Source organism: Symsagittifera roscoffensis, chromosome 2, assembly GCF_963678635.1.
Source record: "Symsagittifera roscoffensis chromosome 2, txSymRosc1.1, whole genome shotgun sequence".
NCBI lineage: Eukaryota > Metazoa > Xenacoelomorpha > Acoela > Convolutidae > Symsagittifera > Symsagittifera roscoffensis.
The window spans coordinates 19,548,192-19,569,866 of NC_087063.1; the positions used below are offsets into that span (position 1 = coordinate 19,548,192).

Consider the following 21,675-nt stretch of genomic DNA (forward strand, 5'->3'; position numbering starts at 1 on the left):
GCTAAATTTTTCCTTAATTTTCACTTTTACCCATTTATCTTACTTAGTTTTTGCTTTTAATCTGTTTTTAGAATGGTATTTTGTATAAGAAAATAAACAAGACTGCTCGTATCAGGGCAAAGTGCTGAATGTTCCGACTGCCTTTTAAGGTTTATGGAGCAGTAGTAACTTAAAAAATTAAATCTAATAAAATAAAATAAAAAAAAAAATTCTAAAATTTGATTTTTTTTATGAAATCATCCCCCCATACGCCATATTAAGTACAAAAGAATAGAGTTCGCTCATTGTAACAAATCAATTATGGCAAATGAGCTTCTTTCAACCAATTTGGAACGATTTCTAAGACGGATTAAATCTTCGCTTACGCGTTAATTGCGCGAAATATATCGCGCGTTAATTGTCCCAAATTGGCCAAAATGGCCATCTTTAAACCCCCATAACTTTAAGAAAAATAATCACAGGTGAAATATCTTTTCAAATTTAAGCTCAGGACAGCAATACTTTTTGAATGATATAAAAAATTCCGTCAAAAATGGCTAGTTAAAAAGTCGAAATTTGTCTGAGGAAAAAAAACCCCACCCCGAGCACAAATATTCCGTTACTTTCGTATCGAAAGTCGGAACAAAAATGTTGCTCATAACAATTCAACGCGACAAGTTGATTTCTCCTTGATTTCCTCCCAAAAAGAACAAAATTAGCAACGCGTTTACAGAAATGTAGAATTTCATTTGCAGGACCAGAATGGATTATCAGAATTAATTGGTATGAAATAAGGTTATTATAGGTGAAAAGTCATCTGCAAGTTACGTTCGGCTTCTCAGACGACTCCGACTTGCGAACAGAAGTCATGTTCATCAACGTCGCAGTGTTTTTTGCCCTGACTAACTTGCCATATATTGTGGTCGAAATGATAGACGACTTGAGAAAGGCATACAACCCCAATCCTAAAACAACCAGTCTATTCCTTCTGATTTTTGTAATAGGCTTCAACTTAAACCCCTTTATTTTCTACGTCTCAAACCCCTGGTTCAAATCACAAATGAACGCTATTTTCTTATATCCTTGCAGAGGAAAAAAGCAAGATAAAAAAGTTCATCAAAATGGTGTGACAGCGGACGACGAAAGTTCAGACGGCACCGAAATGACGACAACCCAAGACGCGGATTTGGAGTAGTGAGATCCTTGAGTAAACTGAACGTCCTCCAACTTCCTATGCTTGTATGCTATGCGTGGTATCTTATTGAACTTATGTGTCTTCAATGAAAATATTTTATAATTAACACTAGTTTTTATGTTCAACCTTAACATCTGGATAGAGGAGAGCGTCCTAATTTTCAACCCACTAGAAATAATTAGACAAATTCCGAACAGATTGCCCAAATTTTGGATGTGATATGAAGCTCATGATTGAAAACAGGGGCGGATCTAGGATTTTCTCAAAGGGGGCAGATTTTTAAAAAAATCAAAAATTTTGTCGACTTTTTATTATGTCGACTTTTTAAATTGATTTTCGAAGCTCTCCCATATCACTAACCGACCCTATTTTGGCCAATTTCTTTGCTTTTTGAAAAAACAGGCTGAAAAGGCGGCTTTTTAAGGCACTTTTTGCACAGTTTTGTTCAAAAATTTGTGTTTTTTCGGCGCACACTTCCCCCTCCCTTAATCCGCCCCTAATTGAAAATCAACTCTCCCTATCAAGAAACTTTGATCAGCCGTATCCAGCGAGTTATTATAGTTCGACTTGCAGTTTGTGTACGTTTTCTTCTATCAAACACCAGGATAATTCCAAAAAATTTTGAGGGCTCAATTCTGAAGTGGTACATGCATAAATAATACACAATATTCACTCCTCTGATGCTTATTCTCGAAACTGACCTCAGAGGACAAAAACAAGAACTACCTTCAGGTAAAACGTCCTGTTTATGTCTTAACTAAGTCATCTTTTAACTCTGCTTCAAACGCTAGATTCACCCTAAAAGGAATAAAATAGCCCTTTGATGTTACTGCTAGGTCTTTTCACGACAATTAAAATTTTTTGCGGACGTCGACTCGACGAGCCCTTCACAGACATGCCCATTGAGTCATACAGGGCATTCAGGATGATCCAAACAGATTTTTAGAGTAAACTAATTGTTTTCCCTAATGAAATTAAGTTTTGACGAGGAAATTTCAGTTGTCAGTCTTTCAAACTTTTCGCGCAACCGTTAATGAAGATGCACAGGCCTGGAAGTAGGAAATCTGCCATGTCCCTGCTGTCAAATCAAGGTCTGAAATGAACACCTAATATTAATTGCTCCGATCACCCAAAGAATCTGGCGAGCCATAGGCACATCTGAAACATTCGCCCAGACATTACACAGTGACGGAGCGTAGAAAAAGTATCTATTGACGACTGGCTGATGTCAGTTACCTTAACTCTACTCGTTTTTAATCGTCTTGACCTAGTCAGTTGTTTTTCTGGTCTGTTAATGGCTAAATAATAAATTTCAGGTCATCAGCTAAACGACTTTTGATCAGCTTTCGTTTGCATGCGAAAATAACCACATAGCTGGGTCTCGGATCCGCAGACAACGTGATTACTATTAAAACCACGGCTAGGAAATCACAATTAGATATATTTTTAGTGACAGCTATATACTAAATCCATTAGAGACGAATTGACTCTTTACTCGACTCTAACTGCTCATGCTCTGAAATTCTAGACTAATATCGGAGTAAATTAAATACGTTCATGGCATTACAGCAGCTAATATATCATTTAAATTCTCTAACAGTCTCTGGGCACCGGGCTTATGATTCCGTACTATCCCGGAGATAACGTTGTTATCTCTCCAATTTTGTTGCACGGGAGGGTTCGGTGCAATCCCGAATGTCCCACTGGACCTTCCGTTCCCACAATCTTCTTATGATAAGCATCTTATTGTGTCTTGATGTCACGATAAGAGGCTTCGTTTATCTTCTATTATTCTCTCTTTTTCACCGAATAATTTCCGTTTTGCAATCAGTTGTTTTCTTTCACGTATACTTCCAGTCAAAATGGTCATTTTTCGCATTTCTGAGAAATGTTTCAGTCCAAAGTGAAATTTTGAAAATTTAAAAATCTGGAATATTTTGAGCCTCCTTTTCATCGTAATTTCGACAATAATGCCTTTAACGTTGTTTTCGGCGTGCGTCGGAAAGTTCAACTGTGCAATCCCAATCTGAGGGAATGGCACAATCAGTTTTGGTTCTGAAAAAAGTAGAATTTTCTAAAGTCGATTCCAAGCTTACAACCACTTGAAATGTAGTGTTTCTTGCGCAATAACAAAAACTTTCAGGAACTATAAATCAGTAAAAATCCGTCCAATGAATCTTTAGTTTGATAGTTCAAAAAAGCAATATTTGGAATTTGATTTAGCTTTTTCCCAACGACTAAATTACACAAGTCAATCTGATGGGCGCCTGATAAACCGTTGTTTAAACTGAAAATTTTAAGTACAGTTTGTATCTTAAGTGCAATAAAAATGTTTGTTTTATTTTCCTTCGTATTTCCTTACCACAAACCATGCTCATGCGGTACAAGCTCTATGAAGTTAGCACAGGACCAATCGAGCCTTAGAAAATCTTTAGAAACCATAGCAAAAAAAAACACAATGCATTTCGTACTTGCTGAAGTAGATTTATGCTAAAAATTATAAATACAGTTTTTCTGACCGGGCTGGATAAAACTTTCAAACACCATTCCGACAGTCTTTTGATTAAATACAGCCCAATTATCCCAGAATTCAAAAAAGTCAACTTTTGCTCCACATGCAACCTATAAAAGCAAACTATTTAAAATTCAATCGACTATGAATAACAAAACTGACATGCAGCATCGGAAGTCAAAGTTTTTTCAATTTTGAGAGGTTTTCTTTTAAACTTAAATACTTAAACAGACCAGAAGCTAATTTTCTCAGAAGTTCGACAAAACCATATAGTTTTGGTAATTAAAATTGCCGACGTAAAAATGTCAATGAAACTGATTCCTACAAAATTGAAAAAATATGTCAAAAATTTTTCAACCTAAATTTTTGTGCCAAAAACATTAAATAAAAGGGACTATCTCTTGACAATGTGTAATAGTAATTTGAAAAAAAGAGTTTTCTGGATAGTTTTTTCAGATTTACAAAAAATTTTTTTTCCAAAGTTTGATTCTGTGAACCATCTACCAAGAGCGAATCTTCTAAATTATGTCTATTGAGTTTGAATCAACACTTTAAATGTTGTTTATTGTCCCCGCACTCTTTCGAGCAGAATTTTAGTTTCGAGCAGAACTCGAAACTAAAACTAGAGTAACCGGCTGCTGTGCAAGTAGCAGAATAAGTTCCGACCACATACATATAAAATTACGAAAAATTTACGTTTTCTCCAGCTGTGTGTCATGAGAAAGCAATACTATCGCGTATAAATTTAGTGAATTCTGCATTATTGATAACATTTGTCTCAAAAAGTCAATCGCAAGCAAAAAAATTAAAAAATAAATTCCCAAAAATCTGATGAAATATTCCCTTTTTTTGAAAAGTCATTAACGTTTTTTAAGTTTTTTTTGCTAAGGAAGCGCTTATTCAAGCTTTCAATTCAAAGCTAGTGTTGTTTTGAGTAAAACCAAGTTTTTAGCCTAAAAAACCAATTTCATATAACGAAAATTACTCGATCGCAGAGCTCAAAAGTTTCACAACAGCTTTTTGGGCTGAAGATTTAGTTTTACTCAAAGTGAACTAGCGGTTTTGAAAGCATGTATTAGTGGTTCCCTGACAAAAAAAATTAACTGATTTTTCAAAAAAAAACACTTTTCTGAACACCGGAACATTTTTTCGAAACTTTCTAATATTTCTTGAAATCACCATTGAAAGGGCTTTGAAATGATGTATTATTCATATGATTTTTTTGTTAACACATTTTAAATTTTCTATAAAAAACAAAAAAAGACACAACGACCATAAGAAAATTTTCAGACGAGAAAAAAACTTTCATTTTTACACCTTCTTAGAATCAAGGGAACATCCACTACTCAAAAAAACTGTGTGAAGTAAGCGGCTGAATAAAATGAAGTGCAAAATTAATCACTAAAGATAAAAAATTTAAGCTTTCAAAGTCCACAAAGTCACAGAGTTGTCGGTTGCCTTCCCCGCTAATCTTATTTTGAAAAGTTAAAAAAAAACAATTTTTAACTCACGCCTGTCTCGCACAAGAAAATGGAACACGCAATCTCATTGCTTTTAATTGATAAATGTTTAATAATCAAGTGTAATACTTGTTTTGCCTTTGAATTTTGTACACAATCGTAACCCTATAACTTCAGAGATGTTGTATAATCTGCGTTCAAACAACTCGGTCACAGACAATTCAGCCCATTTCAAATTCAAACAATTCAGTAAATAAGAGTGAGACAATTTCGCCAAAGTTTATTCAGACAGTTTTAAATTTTTAAAATGTGCGGGCAAAACTTTTCACATGCGGCTAAGGATTAAAGCTTTATTTAAACGACTTATAAATAATTACTTTCAAATGAACATGAAACAAATAAAATTTACAAAACCAAAAGTACCTATAAATAAAAGATTTTCATACAAAGCTTTATGTTTCCAAATTTAGGATAGTGGCTAGTCCCTAAAACTTACTGGCCACACAGTTACGCTGATATTTAAATCATTCCTTAGGCGCGGGAAGGTGCTACCGCTATCAGTTTGAAACTAGTTTGAAGCTTAAAATTCTTCAAAAGATAATTTAATTGCGATTAAAACATTGTCCATTCAGAAAATAAAATTGAATTTAGTTAGTCGGGAATATTGTCGCTGATAGTTGTATTGATAGGTTTTCAACTTGTCAATTTTTTTTTTGGCTTTTTACAAGCATGCGTAACTGTTCTTTCAAAAGTTCTATTCTTCATAGCCATTTATTATCTTGAAAGGAAACTGATTTTTCTAGAAAAATATTTTCTAATTGGAAATATGGAATATAAAATAAGCTTTAAAAGTGGTAAAAATGTACTGTGGGCAATATATGATACATGTAGCCCTATGGCGTAATCATCACAAGAAATAGTCGAAGTATTAGTGTTGAAGTTCAAGATTGTGGTAGCTATGACTCCTTGCTAACAAATACTTGTCGATGCTGTTTTTTTTTAGTTACCAGAACTAGCAAAACTGCTCATATCATTAGCAAAGCTTTGACCTTCCCAACTGCCCTGAAGCGTCAATTAAACAAATTGTTGCAAAATGAACAAAAAATGAAACAAAATTGAGTTTTGAAAAGTTTTCGGTTTACTGTGTCCAGCAGACTTATAGTAGGGATCATCTGACAGAATTGCATTCATAGCTCTACAGTCATGGACTTGAAACTATGCGCTTTTAAGGTTTTGCCAAAAAACACCGCTAATAAGTTCTGGCTTTAGAAGAAATAAGTTGATGAAGAAATACGAGTCTTCAGAAATTAATAACTCTAAAAAACAATAGGCAGAATGTTAAAACCTTCAAAATTGCCGCCATAATGGAGAAAGTCACAGAAGGCAATTTCGAAGTTGCTCAGTTTTTACGAAGTGTTATGCGTTCAAAATAATTGACATGAAAAACTTTAGCTTTTAATGGAAAGCATGTTATGCTGACTAAACATAAAATTTTACTGTTGAAAACGCAAACATCTACAATGAAACTTTACTCTTCTAGCACCAATCCATTTTTTTAAAAATCGAATTTGGTTTTTTTAAAAAGTTTTTGAGCGGTACAACAATTTAAATTGACTGTTAAATATCAAAGAACGCTCGAAAATTTTGAACACTGTGCTACGGAGTTTTTGAAAATTAAAATTTTGCATTCAGTTTCTGTTTTTTTTTCTACGTTGAAGCAAAAACCGGATTGAGAGTTTTGTTTGAAATCACCGCATGTATGAAATGTATGATCTCTTTTAATTTTTTGATCGAAAAAGTACAAGGCCATGCGCAGTTAAGTAATATCTTATAAGCAACTGTCTTTGTAGAAATAAGAAAGTTTTATTGTAAGAATAGTGTGAGGAAAAAATAATCAAATTGCACAACTTTTGACCTTTCAATAATTGTTACAGTTTCGTTTTGAGCGTTTTTGCATACCATTATCATATCAGACTTATCTCGAATATTAGTTTTGCAGTTCTTGACGTGTTTTGAACACCCATATGATATCAAGGCTTTAGCTCAGAATCAAAAAGAGACTCTTTCCAATGAACAAAATGCAAAACATTTCATTCTTTAACGACCCATGTTTGAATTTAAAACTTCAAACCAAAAACAATTGCGGCGAAATATTCCATGTTTTTCATGCCACAGTAGATGCAAATTTTGTCACTTTGTATTTTTTACCTTGAATAGCTTCCCAGGTCCTGGTGTTTGACTTAGGTTTTGACCGACTTGAACAAAATTAGCTATGCCTCGACCGAAACGACCGGAAAAGCTATGTGTCGACCTACTCACCTCAAACTATCTGTTTTTGCCGTCTCAACTGAAAGTAAATGTGCTCGACGGTGTTCGACCCGAGCGTGATATATTTTGACCGACTCGACCTAAAATGATTGTTTCGAGCAAATCGACTGGAGCAAAAAAGTGTTTGATTGTGTCTGACCCAAGCCCACGCTTCGGCTGACTCGATCTGTATAATGTATGCAACTCAAAAGTTGATCATCTTTGCTGTTTTCACCACCAACTTGTGAAATAATTTGAATATTTTTGCTTTGGTTTTCTTTAAACTTACTTTTGAATAAATAGATTTTTCAATTTGACATTTTTAGTTCATCAAAAAATGTGATCATTGATTACTTCAAGTGGTCTAAGCATCGCTTCTCGTACTTTTTCTAAGATTGTCTGTGGCCCATTTCTTGAGTTCGACTATATTTCGATACTGTGTTTGATCACATGTTTCGACCCCGCTTGGTAATCGGTTTTATGCTCGACTATGTTTTGGCAATCAACAGATTTTTGTCGAAACATAAATCGAACACTTCAACTCGAGTTATGAGGAGAGGAAAATTGAAATTTTCTGTTTCCATCAAACAAAAACTATTTCATAGACTTGAAAAGGCAATCGTTTTTTGATGAAGAGGCTATACGACAAGCTGATGCTTATTAGGTTTTTGCTCAAAATAAACTGTTTAAAAGGTGCAGCAATTTACCCAGCGTATGTGAATAAGTTTTTGATTTCAATTAAAAGGTTTCGAAAAAGATCAGTTTGAAACCTCAATGTTTTGCCTTGATAAATGCAGTTTTATTTTTCCAATTAAAACCGTGTTTGACTGCCTTTTTAATTAACCGCTGTTGGTTAGAAAAAATTTATTTGTTTTTTAACGCTTCTAAACAGAAAAATAACCCAAAATTAGATAGCCAAGATGCAAACCGACAAAACTGAAAATGAAATTGATAGATAAAACTGGTAAATATAACAGCAAACAAACTAATGTCTTTCAAGCTTGGTAGAGCTTCGAATCAGACTTCTTTTAGTTTCTGCTAATCGTGGCAGAAAAAGTTCTGTAGTTCGCCATTTTCGCTAAAACGGTAGCCTGATAACTCGCAACAAAAGACAACTCGCAAAACAAAACAACTAAGAAAAAAAAAGACAGCTTAAAAAGAGACAACTCGTATACAACTCGGACGAAAAAAAAATTTCATATTTATCTAATAGCCAAACACGCAAAGCAGTAAAACATCAAAGCCTTTGAAGCGTTAAAATTTTTTAGCTTAAAGGGATTTGACAGACCAAAGTTAAATGAAAGAGATGGCAGCTGCGAAATTATTTCATTGTTTTGATAGTTTTTAACAATTTACTTTGTTGCAGTGGTTCTTATTCAGGACATTTATAAGTCTTTTATTCAGATTTGAACCAAATCTTACTTGTTGGTTTTTTGAATTCAAATTACTGCATTGCTGAACTGATTCCATCTAGCTGGTTTGGAATTTGGATCTTTTCGTAGAATTTCACAAACATTTTCGCCGCCCAATTTTTTCGAAAAAAATTAAGTATGTTTGGAGCTGATCATTCTCAGTTGTTGCTGCGTAGATAGCTTGTGGCTTTTAAACGAACAAAAGATTCAACTTTTTCCCGAATAATTGTTTTCAATTAAGTACAAAATTAACTGATATTTAGTGGATGATTACGGGTCTTAGTTAAGGGTTAATTAAAGGGTTCAATTACAAGTTTTTGAGAGTTATCGCGTTTTGCGAGTTGTCGTTTGTTACGAGTTGTCGTTTGTTGCGAGTTGTCGTGCTACAGAAAACATTGGAAACAGTCACCATTGCCCGCTGGAGCAGCCCCTGCTTAAATCAAAGTGTAAGGGCCGTCATTGAAAGACACCATAAAGACTCGAGTGAAATCCAATGTTCGCGCCTGTGGGACTTGCTTGAGAAAAGTTTCAGTATGACTTTAAAAAAAAACAAACATCATCAGAATCGTTTGAGGAGGAAAAAACGTTTTTCGAGAAAAAAAGTCAAAAAACATTTCAGTAATTATTCTTCCGAGTCTAAATTGAGTTTTTGTTTCACTTGAAACAGTCTTTTGTGCTTAAACTGTGCTAATGGCGATTCACGATTGTTTTTAATTGTTCATTTTTCCCCCTAGCTTAAACAGATTTCCCATAAAAAATTTTTAATTGCTTGACGAGTGTAAAGGCCATAAAATGTCACATTAAAATTTCATGTAAAACTCAGACCCAAGAATGGAAGCTATTGAAACTCAAAATTTTAAAGAACCTTTTTTCACAAATTATGCAACAAGTCAATTGATTAATAAATTTTGGAGGATTAGACTTTGTTTAAATTTTAAGCCCTCTGGCGATGTATGCATTATGGCATGAACAATGTCTGCAATATCTGAAAAAAGTTCGCTTCATTGCTTCATCTGCCGGCGTTTCCATGGAAAAGGAAATAGTATTTTCAAGTCAGGTTTCTCCACCAATTCTTCTAGCGATCCAGACTAAAACATTTATCTGTTCGAAAAGGTCGGCATAGAGTACGTCGGACCTTTTCTTTTTGCTAAACCTTCCTCAATGACTAAACAAAAATCAGCTTGTTCATGTGCGTTACATCCGTACTATTTATTAGAAACTAACAGAAAACCTCTCAGCAAGCAGCTGCATGACGGCTTTGTGCGGGTTGATTACTCGCTAAGGCCCACCTCAATGTCCTCTTGAGGAAAACACATATTTCAATGAATCAAAAAACACTACCTATTTTTGAAAACTTAGCCAGCTTTTTACGAGATCAAAATATCAGTTAAAAACTGAACACTGCTTCTGCTCCTCATTTTGCTGGTGGGTTAGAAAAAAAACGTTCAGCTGAATAAACGAATCTTGAATTGACTCTACCCCACAAAAAACTGGCCACTTGGACAAATCATGGAATCTTTTAAGCGTGATCGTGCGCGATTAAATTCGTGCTAGGAAAACAAACGATCTGTCGTAAAAAAACTTTGTAACGCTTAACATTGAGGTTTTCCCTAAGGGGATTAATTTTAATCAACAATTGATAACCATTGTTAATTCTTGTACTTCTCGCAAGTTTCTGGAAATATTTTTCTGTACCTAAAATTGCTCATTGCAAAAGCATCACGCTGTGACTTTCCAGCTCTTATGTGCAAATAGGTTTCAAACAAAAGGATCTGAAAGATAGCTCAAAATTTTATGATTACAGTAATGATTTAAATTATCGGGACAAAATGAAGAAAGTTTGAATTGTCAAACGCGTTTTCATCAATTTGGGTTAAAATTAGACAAAAAGTGAAGAGAACAAATTTTGCTTAAAATTTCAATAAAACCAATATGGATCTTCTTCTTACGGACTTCGCAGGTAACAATATTTACATCTTGGTCTCAAAAAGGGGCAGAAACGCCCGATCGCATCATCTTCTTCTTCTACTCCGCCGGAGGACAATTGACCGCTTAAGCGACCCTCTCCTCGGACGCCTATTGCTGCCAAATTTGTCTCTTTCCCGATTCAATCCAGGCCTCAAACTCTTCTATTTGCATAGACGCCGCTGTATTCGAAATCTAAGCTAAAATTGCCTCCAAAAAATAGTATTCCGGATGCTCTAGGTATTCGCCCATTCCTCAGCAACTTTGACCCTGTGGTCGACTTAACGGCTTCTTCGTCTACCTCGAGAAACTTGTTTTCGGATACTTCAGGTATCAAAGTCAGGCACCTTCATTTTTGAAGACAATTTTTATGGCGTGCCCGGATCTAAGCCCCATCTCGATGACAATTCTTCTATCCCAAAGTCACACGAGTACTCTGCAGGGTCGGGATCGGCCGTCCCAGGTCTTCCAGCTCTAGTCAATTCTACAGGTGGCTCGGAGGGTGACGGAAATATCTCTTCTACGTCAAAGTTGTCGCGAACATCGTCTCGTCAGATGAAACAGACTTCATTTTTCGGCAGCCCAATTCGGCATGCAGTGAGTCTCGTCTGTTCCCCATCTGATTAGCCTCAGGTGTCAAGTCCCGAAATGGTCTCTCCAGATAACCGTGTCCGTTTTGACCAGTCCAGTCTGGAAGAACGTCCTCAAGTGGATCCTTTCAGGGCGAATTCGACCAGGGACACCTCAGGCTTTACACGAAAATTCACTCGTTTCCCACAGTCTTCCCAGCCGTCTTCAGAAAACCCCATGAGTATAAATGAGAATGAAAACATAGCCATGAAAAATCAATTGTCATTAAACTCGCGTTATTGCAATTTCAATCAAAACTTTTCGAGTACTTTAATCTTTATTAGTAAAATGTTTTTTTTTTGTCTAAGCCACATTAAATTTGTTCTTCATGTCATTAAAATTCATATGTCCATCTGAATTTTCTCTAGAGGGAGAAATGTGGTGCAGTGTCAATTATGTGCACATTATTACGTCATGCTTATTAAAATCAGTTGTTCTAATTTTGGATTACAAGGTCGTTGACGACCTGTCAAACCACGGTTTAGTTCCAATGCAGTTTTTTTCTCACTTTTTTGACATTTTATGCAAGATTTAAGTCGATATAGTTTAATTGTCATGACATTATATATATCATTGTTTGTCTACATATCTATACACTCAAGATGAATTGAATCTTTGCAAACTTTAACTTAGTCTTTCTTCTGAGTTATCACACGCTTAATTAAAATCAGCACTGCATCATATATGAACTGGATGAAAAGAGACTCAAATCATGCAACATGGAATTGGTATTCTTCCGTTGGCTCTTCTGAAAAATCAATAATAGGTTCAAGCGCCACCAGGAGACTTTTTTATAGCTAGAATTAGCCTTGATTTTGCTAATTTTTGATCAAAATTAGGATGATAAATAAAGAATTTTAAGAAAATCCATGCTTAATTTAAACTTCTCAAAAAGAATTTCCGATCAGAAATTAGATTAGATACAAAGTATTTCAGGTCAGAACTAAAGAATTTTCTCGGTAGGATATTAGATTGGACCAAAAACTTAAGCGTGAGAAAATTTACTTCAACAAGTTCGACTTTTCGACTTTTTAAACAGCTCGTTTTTATTTTCCTTTTACTAACATCTGTCAAATTTAGATGCTTTTAGCTCAAAAGTTAATTAGACTTTTTCCGATCATTAACCTCCAATATGTTTTCTACTTTTAACGCATAGGCTGCGAATTAATTCGGCTCAGCATAGACTACCCAAAGTGAGTTGCGGCCTAATAATTAATGTAGTTAATACTTTACTAGATGTGAAAGATGTCGACTTGTAATTTTCAGTATATGAGTGGAAAGTTTTTCTTAGACGTTCAAACCATAATATTTTTTTTAATTCGGGATTCTAAGACCGAATGATGGCATTAAGGTACTGGACCAAGCCGAACTCTTCTGTAAACGTGCATTACCGAATGCAAATTGGTAGAGCTTGTATTTGGAAAAAAAACCTCAAATTTAGCTTGAATTTGGAAAAAAACCTCAAAAAATGTATTGCAATATTGCCAGATGTAAACTAAAACTGATATCAAAACTAGAAAAACCAATTAGTTCTTCTGCTGTCAGCTGATCGTACCATTTCTTCGTCCAAAAACTCATTGCAACTGGTCAATCTCTTCGAAACAGCTTTCACAATTTTTGGTATGCTGATCACAAAAGCGAATACAACAGCTATTCCGGCTGGAACAAGTCCGCTGACGGGCATCCAAACGCTCCAGCCAAGAGTTCCTTCCTCCCCACTTTTCATATAAGCTGATTTTTGGAAATAATCACCAGCAACCAGCAAAGCCAGATTGGAAATAGTAGCTGTCAAAACAGCTAGATGTACAGGCAAACTCTCTTCGTTAATCAAACATCCAGCGAAAGCAATGGACGCCAAAAAACCAGCGAAAATATCCACTTGGTAGAACGTACTCGCTAGTGAGAGCTGTTTGAAAAGTGGCGTATCGTGGTTTTCGTAGGAAGAGCAATCATCAGGATCGTTTGTAGGGGAGGAACAGTTGACGTGAAGACCCAAGGAGCCACCCGAGGCTAGATTGAAGCCATGACTGCCGTGGGCAAACAACGAGGACATCAGAGATAAAGCCACACACAAGATACCAAGATACACTAGGTTGTGTTTCCACGTTGGTATGTGCATCGCAAAACGAGGGAATTATTCTCTTGGCAGAAGGATCGAATGGCAGAATTTTTGCAATGAATCAGAAGGAAATTAAATAGTTCTTAAATCTGACTTAATTTTCACTCGTTATCTTCAGATTTTGAATTTTGAATTAATGTCGGATCAATGTGCTCAACTGTCTCGACCAACTTTTTTTCAGCTTTTTGACAGAAGTTGATTTTCTTGTATGGGAGGAATCTTCAGAAAAAAAATTAGGGCCTAAATGGATGTCGTAAAATCGACGAGTTTCAGTGAAGTTTCAGTTCTGTTGATGCGATATTGTTGATGACAACTATACAATGAAACAAATGATGTTGCGTCACATTGATAAAATCGAATAAAATCGAAGCGGAGGAACTTTATTGTTTTTGGGTACAAATTTGCACGGCGGGTATCATTACGTTTTGTTCTAAATTTTGTTCTTTGTTTTGTATTAGCTTCCTTCGTCAGGTTTGCCTTTTATGCTTATAAAGACCTTAATTGTAACATCTAAATATTGACCTTTTCAAAAAAGTATAATCTTTGTAAAAGTAAAATTTTTGTAAAAGTACAATTTTTGATAAACACCGCACGCCGGGTTGCGTATCCGCCAATCCTTCCGCTCAAAAGTATTTGTGGGCAATCTCAATGGGCGGAAAACTAATGTTATATAAAATTAATAAAAACTAATAAAATTGGCAATGGGAAGAGAAAAGTTTTCCGCTTTTTTCAGCGTTTGGGGGGTTTCCGCGTAGCGTAAGGACAAGCGTATCGCTTGTAAAAACTCGCTCATAATCTTCCGTAAATTTAGCAAAATTATACTTTTTGTTCCAATCAATGAAAATGGGGAGGAACTTTGAATTCGAACGACATTTAAAAACTGTGATTCGAACGACATTTAAAAATTCAAAAAATTCTACCCTTATCGACAAAAACTGGCTGAAAATTTTTGACTTTTAGCAAACAAAGGGCAAGCAGACTTACATTAGGAGGAAATTTTTTCCTCATTAAGGCGTGAAATTTTTAGTTTACCCCAGTAAAGTCAGTTTTTTAACACCATTCATCAATAAAGCTGAAACGATTTAGAAAAGTTTTTCGAAGATTTTTTTGTATTTTTTTCTAGTCATTCTTTAGAAAATGCTGTAATTCATTTAACTGTGCTGGTCGAATATTCTTCTAGTTTTTTTGATTAAATCTTTCAATCAAACCACGCAAAAACAACCAGTCTATTCTGAAAAAAAAATTCTTACGAAATATGCTGAGCCAAGAAATCCAATTTTTAAAATTTATTCGATGCCTTTCAGGGTTAAATTCATTTTAATGGAAAATTTGCTCAAAACTAGACATGGAAAGATTTTGTCCTATTTCCGTTTTTGGATCTCTTTAACTATCCCCCTTTGCAGTAGGAGAAGATTCGTTACAAAGTACAAAGTTCTCTTAAGCTTAACCGTTGAATTAGTTCTACGCAGGTTGGCAATTCATTACTGGTTAACAAAGGAGGGGAATAATTAAAAAGATCCCCGTTGATTAAACACCGAGTTGATTTTGCGCTTTTGAGGGCTTCAAATTTGTAGGACGCTCCTCCCTCAGGGATTCGACCCCCTCGCCAACCAAGGTTTCCTCTTTGGTATCCTTTTATGACATTCGTTTTCGGCTGACCAACCCCAAATTTTTCTAAGGGCGCTTTTAGCGCCAATAAATACGGTTTTTGAAGGGAAGCGCGCGCTGCAAAAACACACTGTTTTGGTCAAAACTTTCCAAAAAAAGCATTAAAACGCGTTTTTGGCCTTTTTTCATAAATTTTCCTGGGGCGCAAATAGTTACTGTAAAAATACGGGTTTCTATAGTTTTGCTAGGAGCGCTCGTAAAATCAAATCGGTCAAAGTAAAAAAACGTCGTCAAAAACGTCGACAAAACGTCGACAAAGGTTTAGGGATGTTTTCAATCACATCATGAACTGACTCAGATAACAAAAATAGTGCAATTAAAAAAAAATTAAAATATGATTTTCCGAGATACCAGTATTGTTAATAAAAACCAATCTTTTTTGGGTGAATAAAAAGCACTGATTTTTCCTCAATCCTCATAGTTTTTTGGCATGGATTTTACTTTCAAAGCATACTGTCTGTTTTCACATCAAATGTTTCTGAATGTGCACTCCCAAGTATAAGGCCGTTCTTTGTTTCTCAAAATCGATAACCATCGAGACAAGATGCTGTTATATCCGCTCAGAAAGTAAAATTTCCATTTTGATTGAACAACGTTGACCAAAATTACACCAGACTGATCTTATCGAGATGAGGAGCTAAATTGCCCGACAGTCGATCAACGAAATAAATTTGTTTTTTTTTTGCCTAGAAAGTTGATTAAATGATTTGATTGTTAAACAGATTGATTATGATTATTATTTTAAATATTTTCCTTCTTATCGCTGTACCATATGCCATTTTTCATATTTCATGCCTTCTTTCATTTGACTGGTTCAGTTTGGCGCTCACAGCTGAATAATGAAAAACAAATCGTGAGTTAACAATCACAAGATTGTATTTATTAAACAATTTAGTTTAACAGAAAACGGTTGCAGGTAAAATATGTTTTCAATTTTAAACTCGCACGACATAAAAATGTTTTTTTTTTGCATATCAAAAAAATTCGTCCCAAAAGGCCAGTAGGAAAGCAGATTTGTTTAGTAAAAACAATTTAATCCGATCAAAAGATTCAGCCACTTTCTTCAATAATTTTAATCATAAAAGTGACTCACATGATATGTTATCCCTTTGCTCAATACAGCTTTTAATAAGGAGCCTTCGATGTTGTTTTTGTAGTTGTACCATCTGACAATGAGATCAATGGTTGGTTTCTGGTGGTAGGGTTGTGGTAGGATTGGTCAGTTCTCTAACTCATGTCAAGTTTGACCGTCTGTAAAAAGTCCCAGTTTTTGAACTGCTCACATGATTTTTGATTATTGTTCCGACTTTCGAAGAAAACGGAATATATATGCTCGGTGAGGTTTTTTTTCATTCAGTCAAACTTCGCCGATCGAAATGATAGTTTTCAACAAAAAACTTTTATACCCCATTGAAGATATCGACTTCCTGATTTCAAATTTAAAAAAATATATATTTTTTTCTGATTATTTTTTGTAAAGTTCCGGGGATTACAAATTGCCAAATTGGCCATATTCTTGACTAAATTATGCGCGCTTTGAATAGTTTATCTATAATGCTGAAAGCGTAACGCGAATTATTTGTGCGTGGCGATGTATCCCGCACAACAAAATCGTTCCAAATTGAATTGAGGCTAGATAATTGGTCATATTAATTTCGTATGATTCAAAACGTTACTTTTTGATGTTGTCCAAAATGTACAGATTTTCAATATTTTCTTCTCCCAAAAACTATTCGATATGAAGTAAGGGACAGACGGAACTTTCAGGGCTTCGCCCTGATATACGAGCAGTCTTGTATTCAACTAGGTGAACGCTTTTCACAGGTGGACGTTTTTCACAGGTTGTTTACTTTTTGATAGTTATTCCAAAATCAAAAAGAAAACAACCTGAAATCAATTTCTGTGAAAAGCGTTAATAATCATAATAAATTGCCTAATTTGCAAACAATTTGTTATTATAATTAACGCTTTTCACAGAAATTGATTTTAGGTTGTTTTCTTTTTGATTGTTGAATAACTTTGGGATCTACTTAACAATCTCCACCTCTTTCAAGAAGGGGGAGATTGTTAAGTAGATCAAAATGGTCAGTAGTATTGTCCTGAGTCCTAATCAGTAGTATCGAGTCCTGGATCCTAAGGGGGGTCCCTCCTAAGGGGGGGTCCTAACGTAAAGCAAAATCCTGGGAAAGGGGTCCTTAGTTTTTTGGAAGACTCCTACCCTAGTATTTTGTAAATGAACGCAAGTTCCCACCCCTAAAGTAAAAGAACCCCTCCTTAGGATCTTGTTAAGCTGAGCTTAACAACCGAGACCCGATAAAATAATTCCTTTTAACTCCCTTTAAAGCGGTCCCCTTTCTCGCGATAATGAAAGTTAATCGTCCTAATTCCTGAACTTTTCTTTTTCGTCCTAGCTTCATGTGGATATCATTTCCTGGCTTTTTTTCTTTTTTTCGAAGATTTGTCATGCTAATAAAAGTTTGTTATTAAAACTCAACCAAAGGATTTCACACATTTGTTTGTACAAACACTTGATTTGCGTCAACTAGTTTATTTGCCTGAAGCTATTTATGTTAAAACTGTGATTGAGCCCAATACGAACATTTTATTAGTGGTAAATTGGTAAGAGCCAAACAAGTTTAAGCCGAAGTATAAAAAGCACGAGCAGTAAAAATCATCCGCTGGGATATACTTCCACTTGAAAGCAGCTTAAAACCAATATTTTAGTAGCTTCAAGGTTTGTAGACATTTGCCGGTTTTTGATCCTAGTTCGATCCTAGTTCAAGCTGGATTCGTCCCTAGTTTGACTCTGATTCGACTCTAGTTCGACCCTGTTTTGATCTAGTTTGACCCCGATTCAACACTGATTCGACCCTAGTACGACCATCAGACTGAAACTCAGTATGATGCTTTGACTATCAGACTGAAATCAGACGTGTATTTTCGGTCTGGAAAATTTCGCTGTTCGACCCACTTCGGTCCGATCATATTCGACCAGTTTGACCTGGGTACATCTGTCAAATTTAGATGCTTTTAGCTCTAAATTAGATCCGATCATTAACCTGCACAATGTTTTTTACCTTTAAGGCATAGGCTGCGAAAAAATTCAGCTCAGCATAAACTGCCCAAAGTGAGTTGTGTTCTACCCGTACCGAGCACCCATGGTTTCTAATCGATTACAATGGATTCTAGAGACAAAAATAATCCATTATAATCCATTAATGATGTAAACGGGGGGGGGGATGAGATAACTTTGATAAAAGTCGTAAATTTCTTGATTAACCTCTTGAAAAAATATTAGGATTATTGACCATTTTTAATGGATTATAACCGATTGTAATGGATTATATTGACATAAAAAAAATACTAGGATTATAATCCATTTTTAATGGATTACAATCGATCATTTCGTAATTTTATAGATGCCGACCATATTATGAGACTATAATCGATTATGATCCATGGGCGCTCGGTGCGGGTAATAATTAGCGTAATTAATACTTTACTAGATGTGAAAGATGTCATTTGGTAATTTACAGTGTATGAGTGGAAAATTTTTCTTAGACGTTCAAACCATAATATGTTTAATTCGGGGTTCTAAGACCGCTAGATGGCATTTAGGTACTGAGCCAAGCCGAACTCTTCTGTAAACGTGCATTACCCAATAGAAATCAGTCAGTTTCTGGCTTGAATAAGCTAGTCTCTTGCTTGTATTTGTAAAAAAACCTCAAAAAAAAATGTATTGCAATATTGCCAGAGTAAACTAAAATTGATAACAAAACTAGAAAAACCGATTAGTTCTTCTGATGTCACCTGATCGTTCCATTTCTTCGTCCAAAAACTCATTGCAACTGGTCAATTTCTTCGAAACAGCTTTCACAACTTTTGGTATGCTGATCACAAAAGCGAATACAACAGCTATTCCGGCTGGAACAAGTCCACTGACGGGCATCCAAAAGCTCCAGCCAAGAGTTCCTTTCTCCCCACTTTTCATAAAAGCTGATTTTTGGAAATAATCACCAGCAGCCAGCAAAGCCAGATTGGAAATAGTAGCTGTCAAAACAGCTAGATGTACAGGCAAACTCTCTTCGTTAATCAAACATCCAGCGAAAGCAATGGACGCCAAAAAACCAGCGAAAATATCCACTTGGTAGAACGTACTCGCTAGTGAGAGCTGTTTGAAAAGTGGCGTATCGTGGTTTTCGTAAGAAGAGCAATCATCAGGATCGTTTGTAGGGGAGGAACAGTTGACGTGAAGATCCAAGGAGCCACCCGAGGCTAGATTGAAGCCATGACTGCCGTGGGCAAACAACGAGGACATCAGAGATAAAGCCACACACAAGATACCAAGATACACTAGGTTGTGTTTCCACGTTGGTATGTGCATCGCAAAACGAGGGAATTATTCTCTTGGCAGAAAGATCGAATGGCAGAATTTTTGCAATGAATCAGAAGGAAATTAAATAGTTCTTAAATCTGACTTAATTTTCACTCGTTATCTTCAGATTTTGAATTTTGAATTAATGTCGGATCAATGTGCTCAACTGTCTCGACCAACTTTTTTTCAGCTTTTTGACAGAAGTTGATTTTCTTGTATGGGAGGAATCTTCAGAAAAAAATTAGGGCCTAAATGGATGTCGTAAAATCGACGAGTTTCAGTGAAGTTTCAGTTCTGTTGATGCGATATTGTTGATGACAACTATACAATGAAACAAATGATGTTGCGTCACATTGATAAAATCGAATAAAATCGAAGCGGAGGAACTTTATTGTTTTTGGGTACAAATTTGCACGGCGGGTATCATTACGTTTTGTTCTAAATTTTGTTCTTTGTTTTGTATTAGCTTCCTTCGTCAGGTTTGCCTTTTATGCTTATAAAGACCTTAATTGTAACATCTAAATATTGACCTTTTCAAAAAAGTATAATCTTTGTAAAAGTAAAATTTTTGTAAAAGTACAATTTTTGATAAACACCGCACGCCGGGTTGCGTATCCGCCAATCCTTCCGCTCAAAAGTATTTGTGGGCAATCTCAATGGGCGGAAAACTAATGTTATATAAAATTAATAAAAACTAATAAAATTGGCAATGGGAAGAGAAAAGTTTTCCGCTTTTTTCAGCGTTTGGGGGGTTTCCGCGTAGCGTAAGGACAAGCGTATCGCTTGTAAAAACTCGCTCATAATCTTCCGTAAATTTAGCAAAATTATACTTTTTGTTCCAATCAATGAAAATGGGGAGGAACTTTGAATTCGAACGACATTTAAAAACTGTGATTCGAACGACATTTAAAAATTCAAAAAATTCTACCCTTATCGACAAAAACTGGCTGAAAATTTTTGACTTTTAGCAAACAAAGGGCAAGCAGACTTACATTAGGAGGAAATTTTTTCCTCATTAAGGCGTGAAATTTTTAGTTTACCCCAGTAAAGTCAGTTTTTTAACACCATTCATCAATAAAGCTGAAACGATTTAGAAAAGTTTTTCGAAGATTTTTTTGTATTTTTTTCTAGTCATTCTTTAGAAAATGCTGTAATTCATTTAACTGTGCTGGTCGAATATTCTTCTAGTTTTTTTGATTAAATCTTTCAATCAAACCACGCAAAAACAACCAGTCTATTCTGAAAAAAAAATTCTTACGAAATATGCTGAGCCAAGAAATCCAATTTTTAAAATTTATTCGATGCCTTTCAGGGTTAAATTCATTTTAATGGAAAATTTGCTCAAAACTAGACATGGAAAGATTTTGTCCTATTTCCGTTTTTGGATCTCTTTAACTATCCCCCTTTGCAGTAGGAGAAGATTCGTTACAAAGTACAAAGTTCTCTTAAGCTTAACCGTTGAATTAGTTCTACGCAGGTTGGCAATTCATTACTGGTTAACAAAGGAGGGGAATAATTAAAAAGATCCCCGTTGATTAAACACCGAGTTGATTTTGCGCTTTTGAGGGCTTCAAATTTGTAGGACGCTCCTCCCTCAGGGATTCGACCCCCTCGCCAACCAAGGTTTCCTCTTTGGTATCCTTTTATGACATTCGTTTTCGGCTGACCAACCCCAAATTTTTCTAAGGGCGCTTTTAGCGCCAATAAATACGGTTTTTGAAGGGAAGCGCGCGCTGCAAAAACACACTGTTTTGGTCAAAACTTTCCAAAAAAAGCATTAAAACGCGTTTTTGGCCTTTTTTCATAAATTTTCCTGGGGCGCAAATAGTTACTGTAAAAATACGGGTTTCTATAGTTTTGCTAGGAGCGCTCGTAAAATCAAATCGGTCAAAGTAAAAAAAACGTCGTCAAAAACGTCGACAAAACGTCGACAAAGGTTTAGGGATGTTTTCAATCACATCATGAACTGACTCAGATAACAAAAATAGTGCAATTAAAAAAAAAATTAAAATATGATTTTCCGAGATACCAGTATTGTTAATAAAAACCAATC

At 35.4% G+C, this 21,675-nt stretch overlaps 2 protein-coding genes across 2 annotated transcripts in view; both read left to right on the forward strand.

Annotated features, from left to right (window-relative positions):
• LOC134839883 (uncharacterized) overlaps positions 1 to 1,242 on the forward strand; it is a 32,156-nt gene extending 30,914 nt beyond the window's left edge. The window contains exon 4 of the mRNA XM_063855511.1: positions 785 to 1,242. Coding sequence (XP_063711581.1) covers positions 785 to 1,174 — 390 coding nt within the window. The 3' untranslated portion in view covers positions 1,175 to 1,242. The remainder of the gene's footprint in view (positions 1 to 784) is intronic.
• The window catches only part of LOC134838935 (peptidyl-prolyl cis-trans isomerase B-like), a 332,107-nt gene that overhangs the window by 147,895 nt on the left and 162,537 nt on the right, over positions 1 to 21,675 (forward strand). The gene's annotated exons all lie outside the window — the stretch shown is intronic.